This window comes from Lipophrys pholis, assembly GCF_963383615.2.
Source record: "Lipophrys pholis genome assembly, chromosome: 13".
NCBI lineage: Eukaryota > Metazoa > Chordata > Actinopteri > Blenniiformes > Blenniidae > Lipophrys > Lipophrys pholis.
The window spans coordinates 27339188-27353814 of record NC_137632.1 but is presented as its reverse complement, the minus strand read 5'-3'; the positions used below and the strand labels follow the sequence as shown (position 1 = coordinate 27353814).

Below are 14627 nucleotides of genomic sequence, written 5' to 3'. Positions count from 1 at the left end.
AATACTGCACATAGTATATTTCAGGGTGTAACTTATCATAAATACTGTTGTTGACTTACAAATGTTGTGTTTGTCAGAACGATTTCTGTTTCGTTGGTGAGGATGTTAAACTTGATGACGTGGCCGTCGCTGTTCCTGTAGATGACTTCCGAATCTGTGCGGAGAAAGAAAACAGAGGAACGGAGGAAGAGCGGGTGAATCAGAGGCGGGTGTCAGGAAACGCACAGGCGACAACTTCAAAAGGCAAAAAAACCAAACCTGAATCCACTTCAAACGGCCCAGGTGCCGATTTAAACACCTTCTTTTAGCTCCATTGCTCTTCCAAATTAAACAATATCGACTCAACGGCGATGTGACGTCACCAACTGGCATTTAAAATGAGATTTAACTGCCAGAACTACGGAACGAAAAGACTTTCGGTTTGTCAAAGTACAGGTAGCATAGCATGTTGACGGGGGTGTGTGTGTGTGTGTGTGTGTGTGTGTGTGTGTGTGTGTGTGTGTGTGCGTGCGTGTGTGCGTGTGTGTGTGTGTGTGTGTGTGGCATGAGGACGTGCTCATAACATGCACGTACTCCCGTTTAACAAAGAGGAAACTGGAAATCACCTGAAATTGATCAACAATCTTTGTCAGCTTTCTCGGACGGAGGGAAAAAAAAAAAGATGAAAATATTCAATTTTTCACTCATTTAAACTCGTTCAATAGAGAAATTAGTGATCTTTGAAGCTCGCGAGCTAACCCTTCAACATTTGTCATCGCAGCTGGCTCAGTTATTAAGACTCCCATTACGAGTGAATAAGGGTGTTGAATTTACTCTTCTTTTATTCTCGCTGGCATATTCGCTTTGAATAAAAGAACCGAATCTTCAGGCTGAAGCAGAATGAAGAAATGTGGGCAGAACGAAAGGACCCGTGAGTCACAGCTTTCAGAAATGGTGAAGAAGAAAAAAAAAAAAGCCAGAACAATGGACATGTACAGGGAGACAGTTTGGTGACAGAAACTGTTATCTGAAACACAACAACAGCTTCCAGCCGTACAGGCGTGACAAAATGTATTGATTTAGGGAGGAAAGGCTTGTAGAGTGGGCCAACACGGTGAGCCGCCAGGAATAACAGTGTTAACCTGAAAAAGCTGATCGGCTCCAGGACTTCGCCCAAGCTTTTTCTTTTTCTTTTCTAATTATTGGCATTGCCTGTTGGATGGTCATCAGTCCACCATCAGGTCCAGCCTCCTGTCTCTCCACAACTATTACAGGGACTCTAATGAAATTTGGACCACACGCATCTTTAGTTCCTTCTCATTTGCTGCCCTGATCAGTCCCAAAAAAAACCAAAAACAAAAACGTTCCAAAACTTTGGTGTACCAACCTTTCTGTTTCATTCTGATTTTGCCTAATTTGGCTAAAGCTTTGGTCCAAACTGGCAGAAAAAAAACTAAAACGGAGCCCCAGCAGATCAAGGTAGAGCCTTTTATTTCTACCGTTCTGAGCGCGACACAATACCCAGCAGGGAGATGCAACTTTGTCGAAGTTACAGAAGCTTTGACGACTTTTTTTTTTTTTTTTTTTTTAAAACATTGTGCTCCGGTATGAATTGATCAAAGCGACGCAGCAGGCTGGAGTTGTAGCCGGCGTATCGTCTGTCCAAGTGTCAGGAAGGTGTGTCACTCGCCTCATAAAACAAACCCTCACATTACTGACCCACGTCTTTGAGGACGTCGACGACCGGGTTGGGAATGAAGTCCTTTCCCAAGGCTTAATAACAACATTGTTTATGTTGATTTATTCCTTCTCTGTTAGGTCAAAGACCAAAATATTAAAGCATTCACATAAACAACAACTATAAAGATATAAAATCGAGAAATGAAATGAGAGATAACTATATTTTACAATATGTGGCAGAAGCACGTATGAAAGTCGCCTCAGGTCAGATCTGAAAACAGGTTAGTCCTGTTCATAAAAAGAAATCCAATACAGGTCACATCTGGGCTAAAGCTATTGGATATGAGCCACTGTTGCTGGCAGTGTGAACAAAACCAAAGAGGCACGGACATAATACAAAAGTATAGACCACTGAGGACGTCTCTGGAAGTTAACAGAACAGTGAGAAAAGTCAGATCATGTCTCAATGCGTCTCCATCAACATGATTGGACACGAATGAGCGTGAGGTTGCTGATCATGAAGGAAGTCGTACACGTCCATCAGCTGATGCAGGTGCATAATTACAGTCAAGCCTGATCAAACACGGAGGCTCCACTTCAACAAGGTTCAGACACGCAGCGGTTAGCGGCAATCCGAGCCGTCAGTCTAATGTCTAAATGAATATGCCGCTCGCTGCGATACATCTCTAATACTTCAGAATCACTTTCAACATGCAGCAGGTCTGAATGAACGTAGTGATACTGACAGATCGGCACGGAGGTAACCATGTATTGATCGTCCACAAAAACCTCGAGAAATCTGGATGAAGCTACGGAAAAAAAACACCCAACAACACAACTAGGGATGCACTGACACCGATACCGATACCGATACCGATACCAGTGCTCCAGTGGCGGCTGACCAATAGAGGGCGCCGGGGCGCCCACCCCCTGGAAGCAGGGAGCAAAAACAAAAGAGAGCACAATTAATTAAAAAAACTGTAATAATGTTGAAATATACTGATGCCAACAAACTAACAATCGACCCTGAACTATATGCTTCATTTTCTATGGATAATCTTCAATAAAAGAGAGGACTGGGGGGGTAAGGCATTGTGGGAAGGCTAGGTATTGTCATACATGTGATTGTATATATATATATGTACGCTTTGAATATGTATGAATCATGGGGGTGGGGGGGGGGGGGGGGGGGTGGTGCCTTTAAGTTGTAGGATGAATATCTTATCTTTATTTTTATTACTTTTTTCCCTTTTTTTTCTTTCTTCATGTCGTGTGTTTGTTTCTTCCTTTTACTCCATTAGACAGGATAATAATATGCTTATTCTACATCTGTGACACGTGAAATTGTTTCTTGCGATATTTGAGGATTTTCTTCTGTTTTCTCTCTCCAGTCGTGTGTGTGTGTGTGTGTGTGTGTGTGTGTGTGTGTGTGTGTGTGTGTGTGTGTGTGTGTGTGTGTGTGTGTGTGTGAGCAGCCTGGGTTAAGAAGTGGTATCAGTGTGTCCCTGAACACAATCCTCCAGACACTGCCATCAGATAAATAGCTCTTATACATTAGCGCCGATGTTGTTGCGATGACCATATAATTTGCCACTTGCCACATAACAGTGTTCTATTTTCATGTCCCGTATTCACAGCGACTTTGACCGGACCGTGTTCCTCCGCCTCCGACTACGTAGAATCGGCACGACGGTACATTTGCGGTGTACTGCATGGCCCGGCGACTCTGACACAGGCTGGTATTTCTCTGCCGCCTCCCGGCTCAGATTGCATTCGGTGGGAAACGTCTGCTCAGATCAGTGCAGAGTGATCAGCAGCCTCGGTGTGGACAGAAGCCGGTGGGACGCTGCAGGGGCCTCCATCACAACTGTCACTTCGACACTCGGAGGAGGAGGATTCATCTCTCGCGTCTGTCACGCGGTCAACACTGACTTTATCATTGCGAGCGATTCTCTTCCGTGTGGACGTGCAAACACGATGCTGAAGCCCCGGGAACATCCATGTCACGTGATTTGTCTTTCTGAACCCGTGAAGAAAACTATCCAGAAGCAAAATGTCAAGTCTCAGGGAATAAAGTGGGTATTTTCCTGGTTTTTTTGGTTTGTTTTTGCTCTGGTTATTGCAGCCGCTTGTGTTTTTGAGAACAGCTCTGTGTAGTTTTCAGCTCATTACTTCTGCCAGAACTTATTGTCTGATGCTGCTCTTCTTATCAGGATTCCTTCTTCTAAAGGTTTCTGGTAGAAAAAGAGACGTTATGATCACCCGTCTCATATCGTGTACCCGTTCTAAATGTACGTGTTGGTTTTGTTTAATGTTTTACCGACAATATTCTTTCACCCTCTTTGGGTCAACTGAAGCAAATGTGTGTAAAATGACACCTGGCTAATTTACATGACGTAGCAGGAAGCAGCAGCCAGACGTTTGGCTGCAAAATGCAGATTTGAAGCTTTTATGCAAACGGTTGCATATAAATGTGCTTTTTTTTTAAATATACATTTATGTATTGGTTTGTACATACAGTAATTGGATATGCTTTATAAGTTATGACAACTTGTACTGGCACTCAATATTAAAAAAAAAGAAAATCAAATTTTTTCCCCATTTGAATTTTATATTTTATTTTATTTTTGTAGTTTTAGGTCCAGTGTGTTCAGCAGGTATCTAAAAATGAGTAAACGTTTGTAGAATCACATAGGTCAGGTTGTGCAGGGAAATTCAAGATAAACAGTGTTTAACGTTGAAATATAGAGGTAAAAGTAAAAACTAGTTAAAAACAGCAAACTAACCGCCCTGGGCCCAAAATATTAAACACTCCAGTCTAATGTATTAGTTTGACTTTCAATTGTCATTGATGATTCCCTTCAGTGACAGCAGGATGACGTCGTAGAGCTTCCTGTTTTCAAATCACCAATTCTCCGACACCATGCGGAGGGCGGACTGGTATTTCTCCTCGGTCCAGGCTGAGAGGATTTTGGTATCCAGGTGCTAATCTGAAAGACGGAAAACATTAAAATAACAAATGTTCTCTTTGTTTCTTTGGTTTCGTCTCCTGAACAGCCGCTCCTTGTCCCCGGAGACCAACACGAGACAGAACCTGGCCTGATTGGAATCGCTTGTTGTTTTCTGAGCAGAATCTCTGGCGTGTCCTCTCCGCCTCTTATCGAACAAAGCAAGATCTATTGATCCTCAGGTTGATGTCCTCCACTTTCGGCCCGTTTGATCCCATTTTAGGGGAAAACGGTTCCAGTGTCTGCAAAGTGCTCAAAGCGCTGCCCTCTGAGGAACCTTCAGTTTAGCCCCTCTGGAATATTAAAGGGGATTTTTGTGAATATTTCTGTCACGTTTATCAAACATTTTGATTTAATTAGACTTATTGGGAATTGTTGTAGGAGATTGCTGCTGTTTCAAGTCAACGGAATGGAATCTGGTGCGTCTGGTGTAAAAGACCAAGTTACTGTTGAAACTGGGTAGTATAGATAGTTAACGGATCTATACAGGAGGTTTCTGTGTACTAAGGAGGCACAAGTTTGCCCCTTCATTATCATTATTTTTTTTACCCATGTACAAAGTTTTGTAAACTTGTTGATCGTCAACAAAGAATTTTGTCTCACCAGATATACCAGCATACAGATACGAAGCTGTGAAGACAATGACCCAACTTAGCTGCTGTGTGTATATTCTGAGAGTTAATTATTTATTATTTCAACATTTTATTCATTGAAAATTACTACTCTGTGGGCTCCAGTGCCGTAAAGATTTTCACCTGGAGGTTAAAAAATTATTTGTATTATATCTGTAATTTCAATAATTGGGGGAAAAAAAGTGTAAAACACAAGCAAACCTGAAATAAATTCAACACATTGTTTTCATTGGTTGGATGGAGCAGTATACAGGGCAGTTGGATGCTTCGATTAGGGGAAAACATGCACCAATTCTATTGTATTGCAAAGACAACATCATCATTTAAGTTTGCAATGCTTCCTTTTTTGTACCAATTAAAGCAAAAACATCTGAAGTTGGACGTCCTGTCAAGCTCTGTCGGACAAAAGACTCGGAAAAAAAAAGATTCCTTGGGACTTTTTCAGAATGAGCCTCATACTTTTCATTTAGTATCCAGGGGTGATAAAGTCCAAATCAGAGCCTCTTTACAGGGGAGGGATTAATATTTAGAGCTGATAAAAAGAAAGTCATTCCAGTGATCTTTAAAACATTACCATAGGTCTGTGCACCGCTCTGCTCTTGTCCTCTTAAATAATACAATCTTCGTAGCTGAAAAAGAACAAGCTTCGACTCTAATGTATAAGTAATGTCCTACGCCTGTAACCTGATGAATAATGAAATGCCTCAGCTTTTTTTTTTTTTCTTCCCACCAAGCTTACTTAAGTAAAAGCGACAAACCGCCACATGCTTCCTCTGCAGCTTTTGTATGGAAGTAAATGTGAATTCAGCGAATTCAGTTCAAAATCAGAAGAAGCAATGAAATCCATTCTGTGCCAGAGGTCAAGGCAACACGTTTCCCCAACATAAAATCCAGAAAATGAAAGTGCAGTTTGGGGTTCAGTGTCTTGCTCAAGGACACTTTAACATATGATGAAGGGGGAGATATAGGGAATAGAACCGGCAACCTTATTTAAGCAGTCTGTCTCAACAACTGAGCCCCAGCCACCCCGGATGTACGATAAAACGGACAAATTGAAATGATAAAATGTGGTTTAGTGCAAAACAACTGTCGTAACATCGGTTGTCGACCAAATTACTGCGTCAGGTTTTTCTTTACTATCAAGCGTCTCAAACACTCTGAACTCTTTCTGCTGCTCTGTTTCTGGTTTATGAAATTCTTCTGTGCATATTTTTCTTTTAGGAGACATTTTTCTTTCAGTCTCATATGTTTTTCTGTGGCGCTGTAGCAGCTTTCTGTTGTCATACAGTGACATCTACTGGTAATAAATAGTATTTACTGGTGGATTCTGATATGGAAGTTGCTTTTTAATACAAGTCACATTACCATTCCAACAATTTTTAAAAAAAAAAGGGTCACATCTAGTCCGGATTCTGTGGTACTCGCTGCTTAATGTTTATCAATTAAAGTCACTAATGTGTTTTCTGCATCATCATCAATAAACATATAAAGAAGCCAAGAACAAGCAGTGTGCATGCTTAAGTTTTCATTTTCCTGTCCTGTCCCGTTTGTGCAGATTTCTTTACAAGCAGTGATGGAACAGTGCGAGGATTTGAAGACAACCTCTCTTAAACATGTTATCCTCTGGGTGTACACTTTGATTGTTTCCATGAATTTGAGTGGATATCGTCAAAAGAAAAAGCAAACCAGACCATCTTATACCCTATAAAGCTTTCTTTCTAGAGTGCTAATTTTCATATTTGCAGCAGCTGAGTAAGCACACACTATCAAAACGAAAAAGAATTTGTTCAATTCGGCACAAAAGAAGGAAATTTTACCAAATTAGAAAGCAACTACTTTTGTTTGGATGAATACCTTGAGAGATTACTTGTTATTCAGGGTAGAAATGAGAAATAAATCACACAAAAGGCCCAAGAAAGGCCCATAAAACTATAAAAATAATTACTTTTTTTTTTTTTTTCTTGATACGATGGTCATAATATCCCCCATTTTAACCATTTCCTTCCGATAGAGCTACAGTATGACAGTCATTTATAACATGCACAAACATACAGGCCCATTATAGCTAGACATCCAAAAGGCCCAGATTTTAATGGTCAAACATCTGCCACTTTACCACGACTGTCAACCCCCTGAAAAAAACAACCTCTAATAATCCCTTAGATTCTTCTCTCGGTTGGGTTTTCATACTGGTATGATTGGTAAACAGCCGCGTGCAGGACGGCTGGAGAAAGACTAAGCGAGGTCGTGGTAATGATATCTCTCTCCTGGTGTTTGTGTCTAGTGAGCCACGAGACACATCGTAATTTTCCTTTGAAAACAGCAGATTTATTTGGGTTTTAACTGTCCGGCTCCGGAGTCTGCTGCCCACATAACTGCCATAACTGTCAGGATAGAGGAGATTAATTCTGCCCACTGACTGCAGGCGGGGGCGGCAATGAGGAAGAACGGCGTCCGAGTGCTAAAATGCAGACGCCAGTAATAATGACGTGTCGTGTTTCCTAATCGCATGCTGGTTCTTGATCACTTGAGGAAATGGTTATGACACGGTAGATATCGTAATCTTAATGCCTGAAGAGTGAGTCTTTGCTGTCGTTTAAGAAATGCCTTTGCCGCTTCTTCAATTGCAGTACTGAAGCCATTCGAGGCACTTTTGGACGCGGGGACGATTATCCCAGTCTGAGCTCAGCCCATTATGGGAAATCTTAATCCTACAGCTTTCATTGACATTTTGGACAATAATGTGCATTGTTGTGGAACAGTTTAGGGATTACTCCCTCCTGTTTAATGATGACAAGGACGCTGTGTCCAAATCCAGGAGAATGAAGTCAAGCCTTTTCTCAGTAATATGCATCACAAAAATGGTCCATTCGAGGCTTTTGGGAGTTTTTATTCACAGCGATCCAAATGAATGCAGACCAAATGTTGAGGTTTAGCTCGAATCAATTCAGAACCTGTTTGTGTCTCACAGAATCGGGAAATAAAAACTACATTACATCTTTTCTTAGCGGAAATACACAAATTGGATCCAATCCAATAAGACACTAAACGGCACAGATGAGGTGAGTGCTAAAGTCATCCAGTTCGTTCCAATCGTCAGGGTTCAAGAGAAAAGACAACACATCGGGAAGGTTTAGCCGGAGTCCCAGAATCCCAAACAGACTCCCCATCAGAACTCATGTTATTTAAATCTGCTTTATGAGCTTTATATATCTGGCCTCTGGTGTTTGACTGGACCAGTAAGACTGTAACAGGTACCGATGCGTCACCAACAGTGCTTGACGACGTGGGGATAGTTTTGCCTCGACATTCAATTTTCTATGTTTTGGATCTGGTTCCATCAAGAGAAAAGACTCCAGAGTCTGCAGTGACAGAAGGGACGGTTGTTTGGTCATCGGGTTTGTCCACGATCAGGAATCAAGCAGGGTGGATTATTTTATACCTTTTTTTTTTTGTTTAGTTTTTTCTCTACATTTAAACAGCTTTAAAGGCCATGGAAATTGATTTTCAATACGAGCTTCAAATAACTTGATTAATTCAGATGTTACCAAACTGACACAACTCAATTAACTATTTCTAATTTCTTTATTTAGTGTAAATCGTACACAAGATATATGAAGTAATTACTGTGCTATAAGTACATCTGTACCTTACTTTATTTATTACTCATACATTGAGAGTGGCTTAAAATATTATCATGCATTTACCAATTCCCCTGAAAAACATGCTATTGTTGTTGTGTAAGTCTATCTGTGAGTCTTTCCTCAAATAAAATGTGTTTTAATTGAAAAATGGTCGCTATTATAATTAGACAGATTTTTAAATAGAGGCTCAGCAAGTTGAGAGACTTTGTGATATAATGTAAATGTGTTAATGCTTCCAGTCACTTCCCCTCCCTGCCAGGATGACATTCATGCTTTTTTTTTTTTTTTTTTTAACAGTTATTTGGCCTTTTGCTCCTCAAACAACTTGCAGTCATGTGTCCTGCTGCCGTGAGGAAACCAAAAGCTTTTGGACAACTACAACTGAACGGGAGGTCAATAGCAGAGTGTTTGCTTGTTATTTGAAGGGTACATAGCGCCGTGTGTACATAGCTGAATGGCTCGCAGCTCGTGTCGTCTCAGCTTGGTACACACTGGAGCTTTGCCAAAACTTAATCAGCGGCTGAAGTTGTATTGACTGCTTCAACTCTTTGTTGGAGTCTTTCCAGTGAGTTACTTAAATCCCTGCAGCAGCCGTACTATGGGCTCCTCCAGAGCATACGTTTACAAATGTGACAGCGGCAACCTTCCTGACTGAACCCTGACACAATGACAACGCCCACAGCAGGAGATCCTGTGTCAGTTTATGCCTTCAGACTGTTGAGCGCACATACAAAAACTGTTTATTTGTTACACAGCTGTTGTTTTCTCTACTGCTCTCATCTTAAAAATGCACCAACATTCAGGTACATGATATACAGTACGCCGCGTTAGAATAAAGATGAGCACAAAAACTTCATTACGTACGTGTTTATGTCCGTCAACTGGCCAAACATAGCAGTACCACATGTGGTCACAGGGGGCAGTGTTGACCTTAGAATGACTTTGTCTTGGATTGTTCCTCTTTCTCAAAGTCAACATTAGTGCGTCTCGAATCTGGTGGATTGAATGCTAAATGCTCCTTCTATCACACTGAACACATGGAAGTATAAACGCAGTGACGGTTACACAACGTGAAGACGTGTATGTGCGTTTGTGATTACATGGAGCAAAACTGAGCCCTTGATTTAGAATCGCGCAGGATTGGCCTGAAAAGTTGAATTCAAAAGGTTACTTCAAACTGTAAACCATTGAAAAAGTTCCCAGATGAATCAGGTCAAAACAAAGCATGTTTTTCAGGATTTTCATTGGCAGTTTTAAAGTTATTTGCAGGATTCATTGATCTCTTCATTATTCACAGATTTCTCTCTCATGTATTTTAACATGCTTCCATTCGCATGGCAGCGTCGTTTTGGATGTTTTTCAGTGTCATTCTGGGTCATTGAGGGAATCTTGACTGCAACATTCACCAGTGAAACTGTATGTACATGTGAACTTTCTCAGGAAGTCCACATTTGTGAATTGATAGACCAGCAGTAATAAATGGAACAAGAACTAAGTAGGCTTAAGTTAATTGCGGCAGGAAGTCGGTGCAGGGAGGAGGTCAGGGAGGAAAGGTGGGTTAAATAAACTTTGCTTTTGAATACAGGAAAGCAATTTTTTAAAGGGGAATGTTAAATTCACTTTCTAAAGGTTTTCCAGCAGTGAAGACAGTCTGTCCTCTGTCTCCCTGGCTTGTTTCAGTTTTTAAAAAGTGTGTTGCTCCAACCAGCCAATCAGAAATCAAACCCTATATAGTGTCATCGGGGGTTCAGCCAATCCCAATCAAGGTAGGCCCTCCCTTTGACTCCTCCCACAATTAGGCAGCTCTGCTCTGGCACATGGCACCACGAGAGGAAGTACTTCCTCCTCTTCCCAAGATGGGCATGTGTGGGCGGAGCCAGTCCAGCTCACACAGACACAGCAGATTCTGAATGCAGCTCCTATGATCCAATATTCAAACGGAGGAAAATCAAAGAAAAGCTAGAAACTTTGAATACTGAAGGTTTCTGGACCAATGAGACCATGTGAAACTGTTGAAAGCTGAATTATATGACTCCTTTTATAAAGACTGTTTCATTGCCCTTACATACATTATATTGTCCATACGATGGTCATTTCTTTAACCCGAACACCATGATCTTATTCTAATCATAACCACATATCCCCAACAGAGCTCCAATACGTCTTAAAGGGTTTAGTTTGATGATTTTAAACACTGAAGCATCTGCTCATGTGTGTTATTTTCTCAAACCAGCCACTCCCGCATGACCTACTTTCACACAATAATACTTTTTTTATGTGCCACAGTGTCTGTTTGCTCATCGATGCATGCTTTTGATTGTCATGCCTGACTAATGATGCATGAAAAACATGGGAAAAGAAAATTGTTTACACTTTTCACAGCACTCCTAAAGCCTACAACATCTTGCTCGGCTCAGCGTGGAGAGGCATGTGCAAAACAATGGCAGGCAAACCTTCCTCCAGCTGCACTGGCTGCAGTCCCCCGGGTGCAAAGAGGTGGGAGGCTGCAAGCGGCAAGGAGCCAAAGTTTAGCCCGAGAGCCTTCCCACCAGCACATTATGATGACGATGAGTGCAGAACCCGAGGGCCGAGTGGGAACTCTGGGCACAATTCAATATGCATAGCGCCGAGTGAATTATTTAGCCAAGGTTGCGTAATGGCTGAATGCTGCATCTGCAGTCCCTGAGGTTCCTGCAAATGTCACAGCTGGTCAAGCTCAAAGCCAACTTGTTAAAGAAAGAACACGAGCGCTCCGTTCTGCGGGAGTCGACAGTAAACATGCTGCTGCATGTGTCGGGGTGTGCAGCGGCAGCGCCAGCCACTGCAGGCCCTTACAGTGTTGAATTTGAAATGTCAGAAATTACATAATACCCCTTTTGTGCATCGCGTTGATTGACTGCAGCCTCCAGTCCGTCCTCGGTCTGGTCTTCCACAGTTTTGCTTTGTGTGTGTTTGCTGCTACAAGATGTACCAGAGACTCACACCACCACCTTTTGCGGTAATCTGGTATTACACACACTTGGAAGTCTCAAAGGGATTGAGCTTTGGCTAAGCCCCACCCCCAAATGCAAACGAACCAATAGCAACTACCAACTGGTCGGACTTGAACAAACATTATCAGCTCACTAGAGAGGCATGAGAGCTGGCGACACTCTTGTTGTTTTCAAGGCTAAACTAGGTGGCTGAACACTCTCTCGTCTTTTACACCAACAGCTGCCATTGAAACACAAAGTCAGCTGCGACAGCTTGTCTGACTTGGCAACAGTAACTCAGGGGGGGGGGCGGGACTCAGCCAAAGGTCAATTGCATCAGGTACATGGGACTTTGTCATGTGTCTCGGAAGACATTTATTCCTCATCCAAGTGGCTCCATCGGTCCATGTTGTTCCCCTTGACGAGGCTGGCTGGTTTCGGTAAATGGCGGCAGCCCGGGTGTTTTACCTCTTAGGGTGTACCACTGAGGTTTCCTATGTAATGGACCCCATGGCTCCGTATATGGCTCATTGATATGACATTGTGTTATAATGACAGACATTGTGGTTGTTGAAGTCACTTGTGATTGGCATTGTGAAGCACGCCCTACACACCCTATAGCTGGTGCTTTGAGGATTTTTCCATGCCAAGACTTGAAATGTGTGATGTACTGTATTACAGTGTAATTATAGTTCATTATCTCTCTCCACTCAGATCTTTTCTGTCTGCATCAGTCTGAGAAGCTGCAGTCTGTAATCTGCATCTTAAAGCTCCGAGTGAGCTGTGATTGACAAGATAAGAGCTCACGTGCTGCTCTTGATCTGAAGGCCACTCCTGGAATCTCCACAAGCCTCCAGCACTCTCTCTTTTCTCTTCTTCTCCAGAGATACAAGTGATCGTAACTCTCTGACTCGGTGAGAATATTAAGAGTTAGATGAGCACAACAGCCTCGCTCAACCTTTTAGACTCCGTCAATGAAGGATGTCATTCATTACTATGCATCATTTCAGCTGACTGGACCACCGGAATGAGTCTGAATGGTTGACCTGAAATCTGACTGGCGGCTTTCGATCATCTCGATGTGACCTGCTACCATCTGGAGTTTGCATGGATATATTCCACCAGATAATCTGTCAGACAAAACCAGAAGTGAAGACTTGCTCCAATTTTATTCTCCAGTGGAAAGAAGGAGGCTTTTGAAAATCTGTTACAAATCCAAGGTGAATCATCAGAGAAGGTGAAACAGAGTATTAGGCCCCGTTTACGCGACAATGCTGCATCGGGAAAGTCACATGTACAAGGCAAAACTAATGAGCAACAACGGTGCTAACTCTGTGTCTTTACATCAATGACGACGCGCAGCGTTCATAGCGTGTTGTTCTCTGCCCACGTCTGTGTGGTTTCATGACATTAACAAGGAACAGCGCCCTCCCGTGGCCCGGCAGACTAACTACATGGTTGTCAGTGTGTCCACTGCTGCAGTGCAAACTCTCTCTCTCTCTCTCTCTCTCTCTCTCTCTCTAACGGATTCGGTGTTGTCACGGTGAAACGTTGCTGTATAACCGGGGCCTAAAACCATCAGCTACAAACATAACGTCCTGGACTCTCCTGTGAACAGAAAGGCTCGGGGGAGCAGAGCGCTCTTCAAAGGTGCCTTTCTCAGCCTCCCTGGCTGCACCTGAAGGCTGCACTGTTCCCTGCAGTCAGCAGTAACGCTGGTACCCGGAGCTTCCCCTGTGGCTCCGGCTGGAACATTTCCATTATCTCAAGGTCTTTCATCACGGGGTCACCTCAGCAGCAGCAGCAGCAGCAGCAGCAGCAGCAGCAGCAGCAGCAGTAGCAGCAGCAGTAGCAGCAGCAGAACGGTAAGAACACGACAAGGTAAGGACTTCCTGCAGGGCGCTATGCAGAGCAGTGAGAACGTGACTCCCGGCAGGAAACCCTGGGACAGTTGCCTATCGCATTTGTTTCTCAAACTTTTTTTCTTGAGGGAACCAAGTTTTTTTGTTTTTTTTACCAAGGTAAACCCCGGTGACCCCGACACCTCCACTGCTGCCGCTTCAGCTTTCAGTTTCAAACTTTCATCCGTCAGTTTCTCCCCACAAAAGATGAATTAAGCTCTAATTTTGTCCTTTGCTCTGATGAAGTGATAGTATATGTAAATCTCTTTATTTGAAGGATTCATCTTTCTCTTTAGCCTGACGCGCTGCGCTTTCTTTTGTGAAGACAGAAAAATGTTACAGACCTTAAAATGAAGAGGGCTTTGCGACCACCATGAATCTTTTGTGCCAAACAAATGAAAGTGAAAATAATAAACAAATAATTTTTTCTACGTTTTGGAATCTACATCGAAGCAGATTCTAACATCTCAACATTATTATAATTATATGAAATGTTTATTCTGATGCTCAGATAATGACAGTCCATTCTCATCTTCATATTCAACATTCATAGACACAGATCTAAATAGTAAATCCTTAACAAAAACAAAACTCTTCTTTATATCGTTTGCATATTTTCTCAATAATTATTGATCCAAACATATTAAGTTAAAATGATAAATTTTTAATTTAAATGCTCCATGCCATGAGGAGAAAACTGATAAACACGTTAATCAAATATCCATCCTTAAAGTTTAACGACGACAAATTCAAATTAAAACAAGCATCCTGGGTAACGTTATGGATTCAAGGCAAAATTAAGGCTTTGGCT

The 14627-nt window shown here is 42.2% G+C and overlaps 1 protein-coding gene across 2 annotated transcripts in view; it reads right to left on the bottom strand.

The window, feature by feature from the left end:
* The window catches only part of dpp10 (dipeptidyl peptidase like 10), a 268040-nt gene that overhangs the window by 69194 nt on the left and 184219 nt on the right, over positions 1 to 14627 (bottom strand). For both annotated transcript variants that reach the window (XM_080478071.1, XM_080478072.1), the window contains exon 4: positions 60 to 154. In XM_080478071.1, the coding sequence (XP_080334197.1) occupies positions 60 to 154 (95 nt within the window). The remainder of the gene's footprint in view (positions 1 to 59; positions 155 to 14627) is intronic.